The 15,715-nt window shown below is 48.1% G+C and overlaps 1 protein-coding gene across 1 annotated transcript in view; it reads left to right on the top strand.

Annotated features, from left to right (window-relative positions):
- Window positions 1-770: 770 nt before the first annotated feature.
- Window positions 771-15,715, top strand: part of HK2 (hexokinase 2) — a 59,799-nt gene continuing 44,854 nt past the window's right edge. Inside the window, exon 1 of the mRNA XM_016130645.2 lies at window positions 771-1,279. Coding sequence (XP_015986131.1) covers window positions 1,217-1,279 — 63 coding nt within the window. The 5' untranslated portion in view covers window positions 771-1,216. The remainder of the gene's footprint in view (window positions 1,280-15,715) is intronic.

The raw sequence follows: 15,715 nt of genomic DNA on the forward strand, positions 1-15,715 counted from the left end.
TGTGGCGGACAAATCTCCTTTCCTGTCTTCTACTTACCTGGCTTAGAGTGGCAGGATAGGATAATACGGGGAAAAAATAGGGCCTCCAAGTTAAACGCACACAGGTTCCTTCCTCCATCTGTCACTTACTAGCTGTGTGACCTTGGGAAAGTCTGTCTCTTAATGGTCCTGTGCCTCAGTTTCTTCATCTGTAAAACCAGGTTAGTAAAAGCCACATCCTATCAGTTTTGCAATGACTGGCATAAAGTAAGCAGGAATTGCGGCGGCTCACTCCGCATCAGATTTGAGTGGAGGTGCTGGGCCACAATAGGTGAGAACTAGGATGTTTCAGAAACGTGACCCACCAGTGGGGCTTCTCATATAACCGCAAGATGCCAGACGGTGTCTCTCCCCCTTCATAGGGCGTGTGCTGGTCCGGCGACCCGTCTTTCCAGTCTCCCTACACTCCGGGTCCATGATCACGCGCCCCCCCGCACCCACAGCTGAGCCTGACGCGGCGGTGGCTCATGCGCCTTTCCGCTCCAGCCTCTTGCCACGGACCACACGTCGCATCCCTGCCGCCCGGCTCCGCCCCCCGCCCTGGGCGCGCCCCTCCGGCTTGCCGGCTCGGGTGTCGGAGCGGCCGCGCCCACGGGCCCTGCGCGCTGATTGGCTGCGCTGTGGCGGCGGGCAGCCCGTGGGCGCACACACCCTCCTCGTGCAGCCAATGGGAGTGAGCGCGTCATTGACTGGGCGGCCCGCGAGCCGGCAGCCCCTCAATAAGCCACATTGTTGCACGAAACTCTTAACGCAGGAGTCCCGAGCTGCCGCTAGCAACGCCGAGTCACCTAGCCGAAAGGATCCGCGGGGCAGACCAGGACGCGTGTGAGCAGCAGAGGTGCGATCGCTTTAGTGGAGCCAGATTCCTCTCAAGTTGAGCCTTAGCGATCCTGTGGCTGAAATTAGCGCCTTGACAGCGGGGCAACCCGACACGTCACCGGGAGTGATTTCTTAGGCACCTTCTAGCAGTCGTGACTTCCAAAACCTGCTTCCAGATACTCGAGACCCTTCGGCTGGGCGCGCCGTCGCTGTTAGCCCTCTTTGTGGGCCGCCCGGACTCACCGCTCCCGGTCGGGCCGCCTCGCTCGAGTACGAAGCTGTGCGACCGCGCCGCCCTCCTTCCCCACGCACGCTCCAGCCTCGGTTTCCCAACTCGGCGCCGTCGGGCTTCGGCAGGATGATCGCCTCGCATCTGCTCGCTTACTTCTTCACGGAGCTCAACCATGACCAAGTGCAGAAGGTAAGTAAGCGCGCGGGTAGAGGCGGCCGGCTCGCCTCTGGCAAAGTTGGCGCGGTCCCCGGCCCTTTCCCTGAGGTCCCGGCCTGGATTCTCCTTGACTTTGCGGGGACATGCTTCTTCCCCATTCCGGGCGGCGGACGTGGAAAAAGTCTGGGCGGCGGGGAAACTCCTGGACACGAGGAGCCACGTCCGCTAGGCACCCGCAGGCGTGTGCGCGCGTGCGAGGCTCTGGGGCTCGCATACCGCACAGCTCTCCCTCCCTGCCACTCTGCGCGCGGTCGTGCTTTTTTTTTTCTGGAGGGGCGGATCACCCGAAAGTAGCCTTAGACTGTTGAGCCCACGTGGGAGGAGCCCCTCTGTCTCTGCCTGAGTTCCGGCGAGAGCACGTGGGGAGAATCGTGGCTGGGGGAGGAGGCTCCGCTGCCTCGTGGGGCTGCTAGGGGCCTCTAGCGCGAAAGGACCGCATTAGGGGGAAGTGTGGTTGCCTTTGGCATTTCTCACGGCCTTGGGCAGGTGGGCTTGGGGAGACGCCGACCCGGGAGGGAGCCGGGAAAGAGAGGAACTCCTCCCGCTGCGCCCCCTGCCCGGAACTGAGGCTCCCGGAACTGAGGCTCCGCAAGGGGCGGACACTCTCCGTCTTCCCCCCCAACCCCCCGCCTCAAAATCTACTTCGGAATCGCTCAGCCTTGGGTCCCCGGGGCCCACCTCCAAGTTGGGGGCGGGCTTGGGATGTTACTTCTGGTGCTCCTAAAGTTACTCAGACAGAACTAACTCCTCCTCACCTCCGCCCTTCTTCCCGTCTTCCTTTAGATTTCTGTCCTTCATAAACGAGCTTTTTCCCTGCTCTTGGCCCTAACCTGTCTGTACCCACCTCGCTCTCTGTAGCCCCCGCCCCGCGCCGGAGCTCACTCTTTGGCAGCGTAATTTACATAAGAAAGAGCCTCCGGCGGGGCCGGGAGGCTAGCTCACAGCGCCTCCGGGTATGGGGTGGGGGTGGGGCCTGGCCGGGCCCGTGGTGCTATCACTCTGGGGAGAATTGTTTCTGAAATGCTCTGGATTTCAGTATCGGCTCCTGGCGGGAGGCCTCAACTAGGATTTGAGGAGAGGGTATGGACTGGGGTGGGGGTGGACGGTGTCCAGTTCTCTGAGGCAGTGAAAGAACACTGCTCAATTACATACTTGAAGTTTCTGTGATTTAGTGGGAACACAGTTTTGGGGAAATGTCTTGACATTATCCTTTGCCGAGGGCAACCTGCTCGTATTCCCATTTTGGGAATACGAGAGCAGTAGAGAGGATTGTGGGTCTTGGTTTTATGGAGCGGTGGCAGATGAACCCCCAAATAAAGCATTGACATTACCCAGACTCGGGCTGGAGTAGTGAGCAGAGGGGCGGCTGTTTGAGTTGAGTTTTACTCTGCTTATAAACGGTTGTTACTCTCTCATTCCTGGGATGTGGCCCTGCTCCGCACTTTAATTCAGTTTATTTAAGAACCTATCTGTGAGCCAGCAGGATCTTGGCAACTTCTTTGGGCTTCTCTGCCCAAGAAGTGAGTTAACACTTGGAGAAGACTGTCATCTCTTGGCAAGTCCTAAACTACAAAGCTGTAGGATCTTTAATCCAACTGAGGGTCTTCTCTGTTGGGTGAATAACATCCCAGGGCATTTAAATTCTTTTACAAATTTACACTTCCTCAGTCCGGAGGAAGGAGGCTAGGAACGGAACTGAGGAGTTGTACCACCCTCCTGGTCTGCAAAGAGGCCATCCTTTTGGTTCCAAAGTGGAAAGAGTTAGCTAGGGTATCTGGAAATGAGTTCTAATTTCTGTTTTGTGGGTTTTTTTTTTTTAAACCACAGAATCTTCACGTCACTTTGCCTTTTTGAACTGCCAGTTTCATTTTGTAAAATGAGGATGACAATAGCAGCCTTGTCCACTTTACGGAGTTGTAATGATTAAGCACAGCAATGTGAAAGCGGCTTTCTTAAAAGATTTCTCTCTACAGTGGTAGCTACCTTTCCAACTTATGAGGTGTCTGGGGCACACTTGTGTGTTTTTCCTCTAAATTACCAGTGGGGGCAGAGTTGAGTCAGGCCTTTAACTCACCAGGTGTCAGAACCTGGGATTTAGCTTCTCTTGGCTTAGGTGAGCAGGACTGTTTGATTCCAGCTGCAATTACATAGGAAGTAGGAAGAGAATCAGAGATTATTTTGGAACCATCTTTTCAAGTTGCAGCTAGAAGGTAGAATTAGGAGAGAAGAACACTTGAGTTTGGTTTTAGAGCCTTTTGAACAGGCCTTGATTTGGACTCTTCTGAAATCCCTCATCATGTTACATCTGGATTGTAGTCTGAGGCATAGAAAGCTTAGGTTCACCCGCCCAGAATTAGCCCCAGTGAGTCACTTGTCTCCTGATGGACAAGTCCAGTGTTTTCTGCTGTAAGAAGAGGGGTTAGGGTTATTTGTTCATTTCTGCCAGTCGATACTTTGAAACTCAGTAGCAAACATGCCATCTACTGTGTACCAAGCACTGCTTTAAGCTCTTTACATATGTTAGCTTATTAACAGTCACAACAATCCCACGAAGTAGATACAATTACAGTAAGTCCTTAATGATAGGCTCTGTAACTTTAAGTGAAATAACGTATAATGAAACCAGTTTTACTATAGTCTAATTTATATGAACAAGAGTCAAGTTCCTCTGGCATCTCATCGGTGTTAAAATGAAACAGTATTGAACAAAACAATGTTTTTCGTGGACCTGCTATATTATCAGCATCTGTTTTTCACTGGTAAGGAACTGAGGCACAGAGTTAATTTGTCCAAGGCCACTGGATTTTTTGTAAGAGCTGGGAATTGAAGCCATGCTCTTGACCACCCTGCTTGCCCTTAGAAACATTAGTGGACTCTGTCCTGGCCCCCGTCTGCATTCACTCTTGTATGCTGACAACACCTTCACTCAACATGTCCAGAAATGCAACTATCACTCCTCTTGGTTAGAGTAATGGCACTAGTAACCTCTGGCTATTCTGGTTGGGAGCCCTGGGCCCGTTTCACTGACATTCCTTTCTGATTGCTACTTTAGAGGCCTCCCCATGGTTTCCATTTCCAGTCTCTTTTTGGAGCCAGACTGGATCATTTCAGAGGCCTTTTAAGATACTGCACAACTGAATGCACCCTGACCTACCCCACATCTCAGCCTCATCTTTTCTCTCTTCGTTCCTCCCAAACTTGAATCACCATCCCTCTAAATGTCATGCCTGTTCATGCGAGGTGATGATCATGGGTATTTTGTCTCATTCCAGCATACACTGGAGTTGGCAGTTTTCAGTTCTGGTTTCTTCTTGAAGGCTGGGATAATCTGGCTGTTCATCTTCGTAGCTACAGTTTCTGGCCATTGGTGAGGTGTTCAGTGAGTGCAAGAATGAAGGAGGGTACCTTACCGGAGAAAGAAACTGAGCAGGGGCTGTAGGCATTGGAGGAGGTTGAGAGACAGCCGGGGGAACTGCTAGTACTGGGCTGAAGGGATGGGTGGATAGGTGGACCCCTTAGAGGGAAAGGCAGGGGGCTATTCCTCCATCAAGTTTGGAAGCTTCGCCTGAGGGTGATCCTGAGGGTAAATAGGGGGAGGCAGAAGGGAAAGGAAGAGGGCTTTTTTTTTTTTTATCTATCCTCCAGCAATCAAGCCTTTATGTCCTGTCTGGAGAGAGGATTCTTTTTATTAATTGAGATATAATTCATATACAAGATACAGGATTTCTGTCTCTTAGGAATGAGAATCTGGGTTAACTAATAGAAGTGAAATGAAGTATACCTATCTTTTAGCCATTGACCAAATTGGTTTAACATGCATGGACGGGTGACATATTTTCACTCCAGTCCTGGAATATAGATGGCTTGCTTGGGCTCCGTGTATGAGCCAGGGGTGGCTTTCAACTCTGGACTTATTGGTGGCGGGTTATCTTGGAATCAGAAAGGGTCACTAGAGCCCCCAAGAGTCAAAATAGGCAAGAGTTTTAATGTTTTTTTTTTTTTTTTTTTTTTAAGAACTTACTGTAGGTCCAAGGGTACTATGTGGGAAATTGAAAGGAACCTTTCAGTTGTCTGGTGAGATCAAGCAACAGGAAAAGATACCCTACAGCCACTAAGGGTGGAGTCTCTCTGGGCCGTAGCAGTTTAAGAGAGGGAATTAGGGACTTTAAGGGAACCTTGATATGTTTTGAGCACCTACTATGTGCCCTTAATCTTCAGTTAAGGGATTAAAGTACAGGGAATAGACTACTGATTATTAAAACCTTGATAAGGTTATTTTTGACTGAGTTAACCCACATTGACCAGTACAATTTGTCTCATTTGTTCAACTTGTAACCTAATACTTAGTATCCTAATGCTGTTCCTTCTCTGCTCAGAAGATGACTGATGGTAGGTAGCAGGAGTATTTTGAAGCCTTTGCTACCCATCATCCATTTGTTTTGTATTGTCAAATTTCTATTTCTGAGAGGTCTAGGAAGTACTTTTTTTCTTGTGAGTGAATTAAAATTCCCTATGAGTCTCCTCAGACAAAGCCAAATTTTTTTTTTTTTTTTAACTTCACTTTTCAAAGTTAAACTTTTTCAGCACCCTGAAGAGTCTGAGGGCAGTTAGGGGCCGTTTTCCAGGGGGAGTCAAAACAACACAAACTACAACGGTTTTCTCGAAAAATCTGGCAGTCAGAGTAAGGAGATCTGATGTACTAAAAGAACTCAACCCCAGAAAACCAGCTTCCTTTGTTCAGTTGTTTCTGGTTTAAAAGACAAGTTGATAACGGATTTCTCATTATCATCGCTTAGGTTTGAAGTCAGCAAGTTTGGTTTGTTTTTGAACGCTGTGTGTTATCTGTCTGCCTCTCCAAAGCAATGGGGGTGTGTGGTGTAGGGTGGCAAATCAAATCCCAGAGTTCATTAGCTGTGTCTTAATACTACATGCCATGGATCACTCACTGGCCATGCTTCCCTGAACTCGAGTGGCTGACCTGCTAACTTTGAAAGGTCTCTCTACCTCAGTGCTATTGATGCTTTGGGATAGATGATCTTACATGAGGGGCTATCCCAGCCTATCTTGAAGAGCAAGAATTCTACTCTATCTAAATTTACAGGGACAAAGCCTGTTTACGTGTTCATTTTCTATTATTCCTTTAGAGCAATAGTTTTCAACTATTAGTGATTTTGTTCCACGGTGGACTTTGTTAATGTCTGGAGACATTTTTGGTTGTCAGAAAGCAGGTGGGTGGGGATATTATTGCATCTAGTAAGTAGAGGCAAGGGCATGTAGCTAAACAATCTATAAGGCATAGGACAGCACCGTTACCCCCCCCCCCCCCCCGCCCTGGCCAATAAAAAACTTTTCTGGCCCCAAATATGTGTATGTTGAGAAACTGCATTAGAAGAACATGGTCCATCCCTCCTTCAGTTTTATAGTGTATCACTCATGGTCATACAACTAGTTAGTAGCAGCAGCTAGGATTGTAGCTCTCAGATCTCTGCGTGCTATGTCATGGGACAGTCACGGTGAGAGTGTTTTTGTTTTCGTTTTTGTTTTTTTTTTACAGAAGATGAACTTAAGGTGAGGTCTGCAGACAACAGCAATCAATAGATGTTCATGGGTAGGTTACCTGGCTGAGGGTATGTTACCTGGATTACTGTTTTTCTGTCAACCCGAAAAATGTGAGCAATGTGAGTACCGCAGGAAGCCAGTGGGAGAGAAGTCTGCTTGATTGTCCCTAGGAGAGTCTCACCCAACTGTTCCTGGGGTTTTTGTGGAGGCCAAGCATCAGTTAGGCTTCTGAACAAGGTGGGCATGTGACCTGTAGGAACATGAGCTCAGGAGCTGCCATAGCTGGGAGCAGAGGAAAGAGCCAGTGATCCCCACTGAAGGGCAGTCCAGCATTCACTGGGAGTGGCTTCGTGGTGAAGTGTAGAACCAAGCTCCCTCGGGTTGGATCCTGGCTCACCAAGCAACCAGCTGTGTGCACTTGGGCAGGTTAATTTAACCTTTCTAGGCCTCAGTTTCTTCCTCTTGTAAAATGGAGAGCGTTTGGTTAACCCCTTAATAGAGTTGTTGTAAGGATTGAAGCGAAAGTTGGTGGTATATATGAAGCTCTTAGAGCTGGGCCTGACACTTGGTCAACACTTTGTGTTAAATCCTGCTGCACCATCCATCTGGGCAGGAGCAAAAGAGGCCCTGCTTTTTTTTCCCAAGGGATTTTAGGGGATACAGGTTCTGGCTCATTTATGCTCTCTGTTGTCAGATTAGAGCAGAGGACAGGGAAGGCAGAAGGATGGAAAGTTCCTAAAGTCAAGGAACGAAGAAGTGTCCTCGCTTGCCCTCCAACTTCTCAAACCTTCTTCCTGGGCAGAGGAGACCCATCTTTGAGCTCTTCCTTTTTTTCTGGTCCTCTTGAGAGCTAGCATGTCCACTGGGGAGTCTCTGGGATGGATACCTTGGCCATTGGTGCACCTCATGCTGAAGTGTCCACCTTGGGAACACAGCTGCACGGAGGAATCACAGCATTAGCTCAGCCCCTTTTCGCTGCAGAGTCCCTTCCCCCTCAGTGCCTCTCCCAGAGGACAGGAGGACAGAAGGGCAGAAAAGCAGAGGCTCCAAGGGCAGTTGCTGAGGCCACTTGTGCTGAAGTTGGCCAAGGGAGACGCTTGCTCGACCTTCCTCACTTCTGTCCCACACTCTGGCTTCCCATGGGGGAAACTGCTTGAGGTGCTCTGTGCTGTCGTAGGTCCAGGTCCTGGTAGGTTTTGGTCCTACTGACCCTTGGGGTGTCATTGAAGGGAACAGTTTTTCTCATATTCTTTTGGCACATTGGGTGGAGGGTCCCTGGCCATTTTGAGTCTAAGCAGAGAGAGCTTTTTGCCTTTATATATAGACTCTGGGCTGTCCAGTGTGGCCCCTCTTTACGTTGGGATGCCTGGGGTTCCTGATAAACTCAAGGGGACCTTCTGTGTAGAACCCACACTTTACTCCCCTTATCCCTGTATAGCCTTTGTCTTGTCCAAATCCAGTGGGGAGTCTTGGCTTTATTCCCATGGGAACAGGAGCCAGAGAATCTCATCTCTCCCAAATTGCTACCCCCTTTTAGGGGTGGCCATGCATTCTGTACTTTCATCTGAGGATCTCTAAGCATTTTCTTGATATTCCTTCCTTGGATGGACCAAGCAAGCTAACCTAGAGAGTGAGTCAGGACTGAGAACCTGGCTCTGGGAGCCCTTGGCACCCACCTACCCACCCAGCCTTCCTGTTCCTCCTCCCAGGAGGCCTGGAGGCAGTCATTGCTTTTGAAAGGCCTTATTCCCAACCTCTTCCTTCTGGCCTCTCCATATTGTCTGATAAAGGAAAGAAGCCAGATAAGCCACAGGCAACTTTAATTAGCGTTAAATGAGGGCATTGGAAGTTACCACTTTTCCTTTTTTCCATCTGAGGGACTTTCCCCTCCCGTTTCCTGCTTCCTCCCAAATTTTCCGGCCTCAGCCCCTCCCAATGAAGCCTTCCAGCCATGTGCCATCAGTTCCTTCCTTTTCCCTCTCTGTTTCCAAAGGTTTTAAAATAACAAACTGCACCACTTACTGAGTACGAGACACTAGTTGGCTCAACAGTCATTCAGAAATCAAACCCAGGCAGTGTGACTCCAGAGCCCAGGCCCTGAACCCCAGAGTGGGGTTCCCTGGGACAACTGGAGACGGCCAATTGTGTTTCAGTTTCGTGGGGTTATGAGTCAGGTGTCGATTAAGAAGGGAGACATTTGGGATCATCTAGTTCAAACCTTTCATTTTCCAGATGAGGAAAAGTGCCCCTAGTGCTGTGTACTTGGGGACCAGCCCAAGCTCACACAGGATGAGCTCCAGAGCAGGAGCCCAGTTTCTCAGTCCCCATCCTATCTCCTTTTAGCACCACAAATGCAGCATGAGCTCTTCTCATCATTCAGGTGTGTGCTCCCCCAGGGACAGAGGCGAGGTCTCCTCTGTGGCCTGTACCTAGGGTAACCTTGTAATTTATTGTCCAAACTCGGCCACTTTTGAGAGTGGAAGGACACAATACTGCTGCCACAGTGTAAGCTGAGATGGTCCTTGGCAAACTGGGACAATGTCGCCCTGTCTACGGTGACTGTGATTGTGGGGTAGGTGTGGCGGACAGGGAGGGTCTGGGGCTGGACATGGTACAGAGGCACAGACCCAAGGGAATTTGGTTCAGCAGGTGGACAGTGGGCAGCACACAGGAGTGAGGACTTGACACGCTTTTGTGGGGCAAGAGGCTCAGGGGCAGACTGGCCCCTGGTTGTCCAGGGGAGGCAGAATCGAACCCCTAGGAAATCTGGGGTACTGGCCAGGGCAGCCAGCTAGGTGGAGCGGAAGTTGCGCTTCTGCCAGAATCATGTATGGCAAGGGCCAGGCCTGAAGAACGAGGTCAGGCTCGGAGTCCCGGGCAGTCCTGAGACGCCAGCTCCCCCCATTCACCCAAGTCACTCACCCACTCCTCTCTTCAGCATTCTCACGGCCTCCTGTATGTAACCATAACAGATATGTCCTGAGCACTTGCTGTTATCTCAGTACTTAGCTGCCGGCATCACAAATGTGAAGTTGGGAACATGTAGTCCAATGCCTTCAGTCCTCCAGGGCCAGTGAGGGCGAGAGACACAAGGTGTCAAAAGTGAGTTGGTGCCCTGGCTGGGGAATTTGGGAAGGCATTTGGAGGAGATGCCATTTGTGCTGGGCCCTGAAGGGCAAGTGGGAGTTGTTAGGCCAGAGGAGGAGAATATTCTAGGCATGGGATCAGCATGTACATATTTCTGATCTTTGCAGTACAAACACTCCTCAGAATTGTATTGACGTGCATGATTTAAATGATTATAAATCTGTATTTTATTACAGTGAAAGAAACTGCCTACTTTCTGCTTTTACCTTTGGTTTGTAATTACTTGTTGACTTATTTACCTCCCACCACCAGACTGAGCCCCTTGCAGGCAAAAACTGGGGTCTCCTCTATCTCTATCCACGGTGCCTGGTCCTGGCACACTTAGTTTTCAATCAATGTATGTGGGTAAATGAACTGTGCCAGGGTCGTACACATCTTGGACATACTTTTCCTTTGCACTGTTGCCCCACAGTCGGAACAAAATGTTTGAGGACAGGAGGGTCCTGGGATGGGTGTCCCAAATGCCCATCTCCTGGACCCCTGACAGGTGCTGCTTGCCTGAGGTCTGTCTGGCTGTAATCTGATGCAGCTGAGAGCAAGAACTGGCAGAACAGGAAACCCTGTGACTCACAACGGTGCAACAGGATCCTGGAGGAGTGGCTTATAGCCTCTTCTGTCAGCTCCACACTTACTATTCTGCCCCAGGCTTGTCAGTACACAGTGCTCCAGAGCTGGAATCGCCCTGAGGTGACATGGTGGGCCCCAGTCCCCAGAGAGGAGTGTCCACATTGTCTCATCTGAAGTGTTGTGGCAGATCTGTTACTTTTGGTTAGCTGCATTTCAGAGGACAGATGCCTTAAAGAATCCAGGATCTGCTGTCTTTTCCTTCCCAACGCATTTTTTTTTTAATTTTTAAATTTTTTTTAAATCAGACACATCTGGCCTCAGTTTGGAAACTTTACAGGATAAACTTTCTGCCCTGTGCACAACCTTGGTCCTGTCAAGAGTCTATGAAGGCATTATTATGAATGAGCTCACTGATAGCACATACCTGGCTTTCCTGGGATAGGCGCACCTGTGCCCCAGGTTAGAGCACTCAACTGGCTACCGGATGTTGTAGGTCCTGCCAGCGACTTGGCCTTGTGGGTGGGGGAAGCTTCTCTAAATGTTGGTTTTCTCATCAAATATTTGTGGTAAGACACTGGCAAAGAAATAATGCAAAAATATTAAATTCTTTCGAAATTAAGTTGCAAGCATGTGTGAGCTCATAGTTCACTGAGAGGCTGTGTGTGTGGCTGCATTTACATTATGACTCTTCTGGTTTGACCTCTTTCGAATTCTCATATCTCCTTGGGCCCTCTGACCATGCACAGTGGGTCGACTAGGGCCTAGTTGATGCCTTGCCCTTTTTTCTTCCTATATTTTTAAATTGAAGTATATAATATGGACAGGAAACCGAACACATCAGGTAACCATCACCCAGGTCCAGTAACAAATCATTACCAGCACCAGCACTAACTCCCACTTAGCGTAATCACCAGCCTGACTTGTACTAGCACAGGTCTGTTTCTATACTTAATACAAATGGACTCCTCCAGTATGCCCCCTATTGTGTCTGGCTTCTTTCACCCACCTTTATATTGCGAGATTCATCTATGTAGGTGATGCTGTGCAGTACCCCTGTCCCTGCACTGCCAACCCTATTTTGACTGGTTGAATTAAAGCAGAAGAGACTAGTCAAAGCCCTTCACTTCAAGAGGGTCTGGTCTTCCCTAAATTTCTTTCGAGGATGCTACGTTGGAGCCTTGGCTATATATATCTTTAGGACAGGAACACGAGTGCTAGGAAAGCTGAAATTCAGTCAGTTGCTCTGCTTGGGGTCTAGAAGGTAAAAGGCAGGAATTAGCTAATGTTCATCCAGTACCTCCTGAAGAGAAGGTTTTACATATTAAATCAGAAATACCCAAGGACTGCAGAAAGGCCTGCCGGTGGTACCCCAGGGTGTCTTTGTGGCCTTGGTCCTGATGCTTATATACTTGCGGAGTTACTTTCTTAAACAATTTGGTCTATTGAGTTCATACTTCTGCCAGGAGGGTGTGTTCCGTGGGAATGAGCTTTTGGTCAGTCAGGTATTATTTATTTTCTTCTGTCTGCTTAGTAAAAGGATTAGGTGATATGATTCAGCTTTTGGTAAAATTTCTACAGCAAGAGTCATGAAACAGGCAAGGATGATTACCAAAAACTTAAGACTAAGGCCAGTTCATTGGAGCCGAGTACAGAGCTCTGAGCTTCCTGACAGTCAAGGCAAAAAGGACAGCTCTCCTTGAGTCGGTCATTTTAATTTCATTGGCCTGTAGCAGGAAGCACAGCGAGTCTGGGCAGCCAGACTTTCTTCTGACATTAATCCCACAGAGAATTGACTGGTCAGTGAACAACACAGCAGCTTTACACAGAGGGGTGATCTTTATGATCCTTCCTTCTTACGATTCTGTGATTAAAAGTGATAGGATTAAATCATACTAGTTACAAAGGCATTGCAGGAAGGAGCTAATGTAATGTAGTAAGTAGCTTTCTGGCCCTAGAATTCATAACCTTCCAGGATCTTGGGCTTGCCCACACCTTCTGAGCCTTTCCAGGTCGCTGTACATCCACTGACTTAAATGTCGTATATGTATGTTCTTAGCCCAGAAGCAAATTCCCCTGAATGAGTCTCAACAGGCCGCTTAGCCACACCTGTGACACTTCCCGTGGGCTGCCTGGCATTGTGCTTGCATTTCTTATCTACTGAGACCCATCCCTCCATTCATTTCAGAGCCATTTATTGGGCCTATAATATGAGCCGAGTTCTGTGCTATCTTTTTTGTAAAATCCTAGAGAGCAGGAATCCTGATTTCTTAAAGATTTTTTGATTGTGTACATATTCATCTCCAGAATTGGTTTCTTTAAAAATTATGTTCCTGTACACCGTAGTGCTTGGCATATACCTGGTTTTCAATAAACGCTATAAAAGTTTTCAGCGGTGGTCAGAGACTCAGGAGTTGAATGATATGAATCTTGCAGACTTAGATGTTGAAATTTAAGATTTTGTCAACACTTCCCTTTGAAACTGCTTAAGGTATTCAAGGTAAGATTTGCAGTACTTTATATAACAAACCATCAATGTTGGAATAGTGCTCTCTTCTATATATCAATAGCTTGCTTGATCAGGACCATTTTCCACTGGGATCAAATAGGGTGGACTCAAGAGACAGGCAGTGGCCACCAGTCATTCAATTGGAATTGGCCTGCAAGATGAGATGGGCCCTTCTGAACCTGCAGTAGGACTGCCATTTCTTGTTTTTGATAATAGAGTAAGGTGTCTGGGTGATCCAGAGTCTCATCTAAACTTTGTGGCCTTGGTCCAGGCTGCTCCCTGGCCTGTTTCTCCAAGGTCCCTTCTGGCTCTTACCTCTAGGCCTTTCCTTTTGGTGCTTCCCCAGACCTGGCAGGAGCAGTGTCGTTCCCACTGAGCCACTGTACACTTTGAAATGGAGCCTCTCCTAGGGCGACCTTCTACTCTCTCTGTTCCTTGCATCGTTGCTATGGCACGATTTCCCCTGCTTTTAGTGCTAGTCTGGATGAAAATGTAGGCCCTTGTGGAGATGGGCTTCCCATTTGGGGTGTTATCCTATTTTATAAAGCATATGGGGTTAATTTCCCTTTAGAGCTCTCCTGCTTCTACCCATAATTCTGTAGAGGAAGTGGGCATGTCGGAGTGGTGTATTATGGTAAGAAGGAAATGGACCAAAATTGCCCAGTGAGGAACTTCTCATTTCCTTGATTGCTAAATAGCTGTCTTCTGAAACTACTATCTCTTTCTCTGTAATACACAGCCTTATCTATGCAGCAGGTGACCTTCCCATACTTCAGGTAGGCTTTGCTTCTGATCTGCCTCTATTTCCCCAGTCTGGATCCCTCCTCCTTTCCCTCTTTCTCCCTGACAGAGATTTAAAGAGAAGCAGCCCATTGTGGTAGGACACACACCCACCATAGAAAAGGAAGGAACACTTTGGGGAAATAGCCTCTGTTTGGTTAACCTGGAATGTGGCTGTGTTAAGAAATGTTCTTGACCCTCCGAGGGTGGCATTTAGCAAAGGAGAGACAAGGAGAAAAAGAGGAGAAGAGATGGAAAGGAATGGGAAGGGTGATGTAGAGCTTTAGTTTGTCACCCTGTTTTTATGCCAGTGACACCATTGTGCAGGCCTAAGGTATTCAAGGTAGGATTTGAGTATTATTATTTCCTCTATTTTATCAGGAGGAACCTGGAACTCAGATGGAGAGTTACTCATCGAGTGTTGCACACCTGTGCAAATGCTAGAGCCAAGATTTGAACACCGACTTTTCTGATGCCACAGCCCACATATTACTACCACTTACCTACGAAATGAGAGTTGGCCCGAATGATTCTGCTTTGATAAGTAGTTTCCAAGAAGTACAGGGTTAGTCTTTCCAACTCCCAGCACCCAGGATCAACACAGGATTATTTCATATGTAGCCTAATATCTTAACTTCTAACTTTCAAAGACCCAAGCAGAAACATGGTAAAAATGACCTTAAAAAGTGTTGGCCAGAACACAACCCACCATTATCACATTATTGGCACGATGGATGCGAGCCCAAGGAGAGGAGAAGATGTTTAAACACACAGCCCTAAAGGTGTCAGCTTGACTAGTCTGTAATGGATTCTTGGAATTCTTAATGTTTTTAAAAAGCTATTGTCATTCTGATGTACAGCTAGGTTTAAGAACGCTTATTCCAAGCGGCAGAACGGGGACTAGACAGAAGTTAAAGGAAAGTAGATTTATCTTAGACTGAGGAAAAGCTTTGTAGCAGCTAGAGCTGACCAATAATAGAAGCTAACCAATTTAGAGAAGTAGTGAGCCTGTCATGTGCGGAAGCATTCAAACCTAGGCCGAATGACTTATTGGGGTAAGAGAAACAAATGAGGGAAACTCAGATGCTGTTCGTGTTCAGTGGGATTGGACTCGTTCTCCTTAGGGCCTTTCCTTTCTAAGAATAAGTATTTTTTAGCTGTCGTCCTACTGCCCCGTGTACATTTGGTATCTCTTAAATGACTTTGTTCCCTGACTTTGGGCCTGGCGTTCCTCCCCTCTGGCTGCTTTGTGGGTGACAGCTGGCAGGATTCTGCAAAGTGCATTCACTTCCTTCCCATTCCAGGAAAACAGTTTTTGTATGGAAAGTGCTTCTTGCTTTTGACTTCTGCCTCCCTTGGCCACCCTTCCCCCACCATAGCAGTGCCAACCAAGGCTAGTTAGGCCCAACGGTATGTTTAGGAAAATGTAACATTAGGGGATTAACCATCCTTTCCTGAGTGGCCCTGATAAACTCGGGGTGGATATACCATCAAACTGTGCAAGAGAGAAAGTTTGGGCCAAGGTGCTACTATTGCATTTTTCACAGCTGTTCCATATCCTTTTTCTTGGTCTCATGTGATGGAGAGGAAATCAAGGCCCTGGGGTCACCTAAGATGCCACAGGGCAGAGAGTACCTATCTAAACTAAGAAGGCTCATAGGCCAGGCGAGGGTACTGGGCCCAAGGGCCTGGCATTTGAGCCAGATACACCTCAGTGTGAATTCTGGCTCCGCCCCTCACCACCATGTGACCTGTTACAAAAAGACAGTGGAGGTCAAGTCAGTAAAGCCACAGGATGGTGTCTGGTGAACATTTAGCTACTATAACAATTGTCATCATTTTCATCTGTC

Source organism: Rousettus aegyptiacus, unplaced genomic scaffold (genome assembly GCF_014176215.1).
Source record: "Rousettus aegyptiacus isolate mRouAeg1 unplaced genomic scaffold, mRouAeg1.p scaffold_m13_p_7, whole genome shotgun sequence".
Classification (NCBI taxonomy): Eukaryota; Metazoa; Chordata; class Mammalia; order Chiroptera; family Pteropodidae; genus Rousettus; species Rousettus aegyptiacus.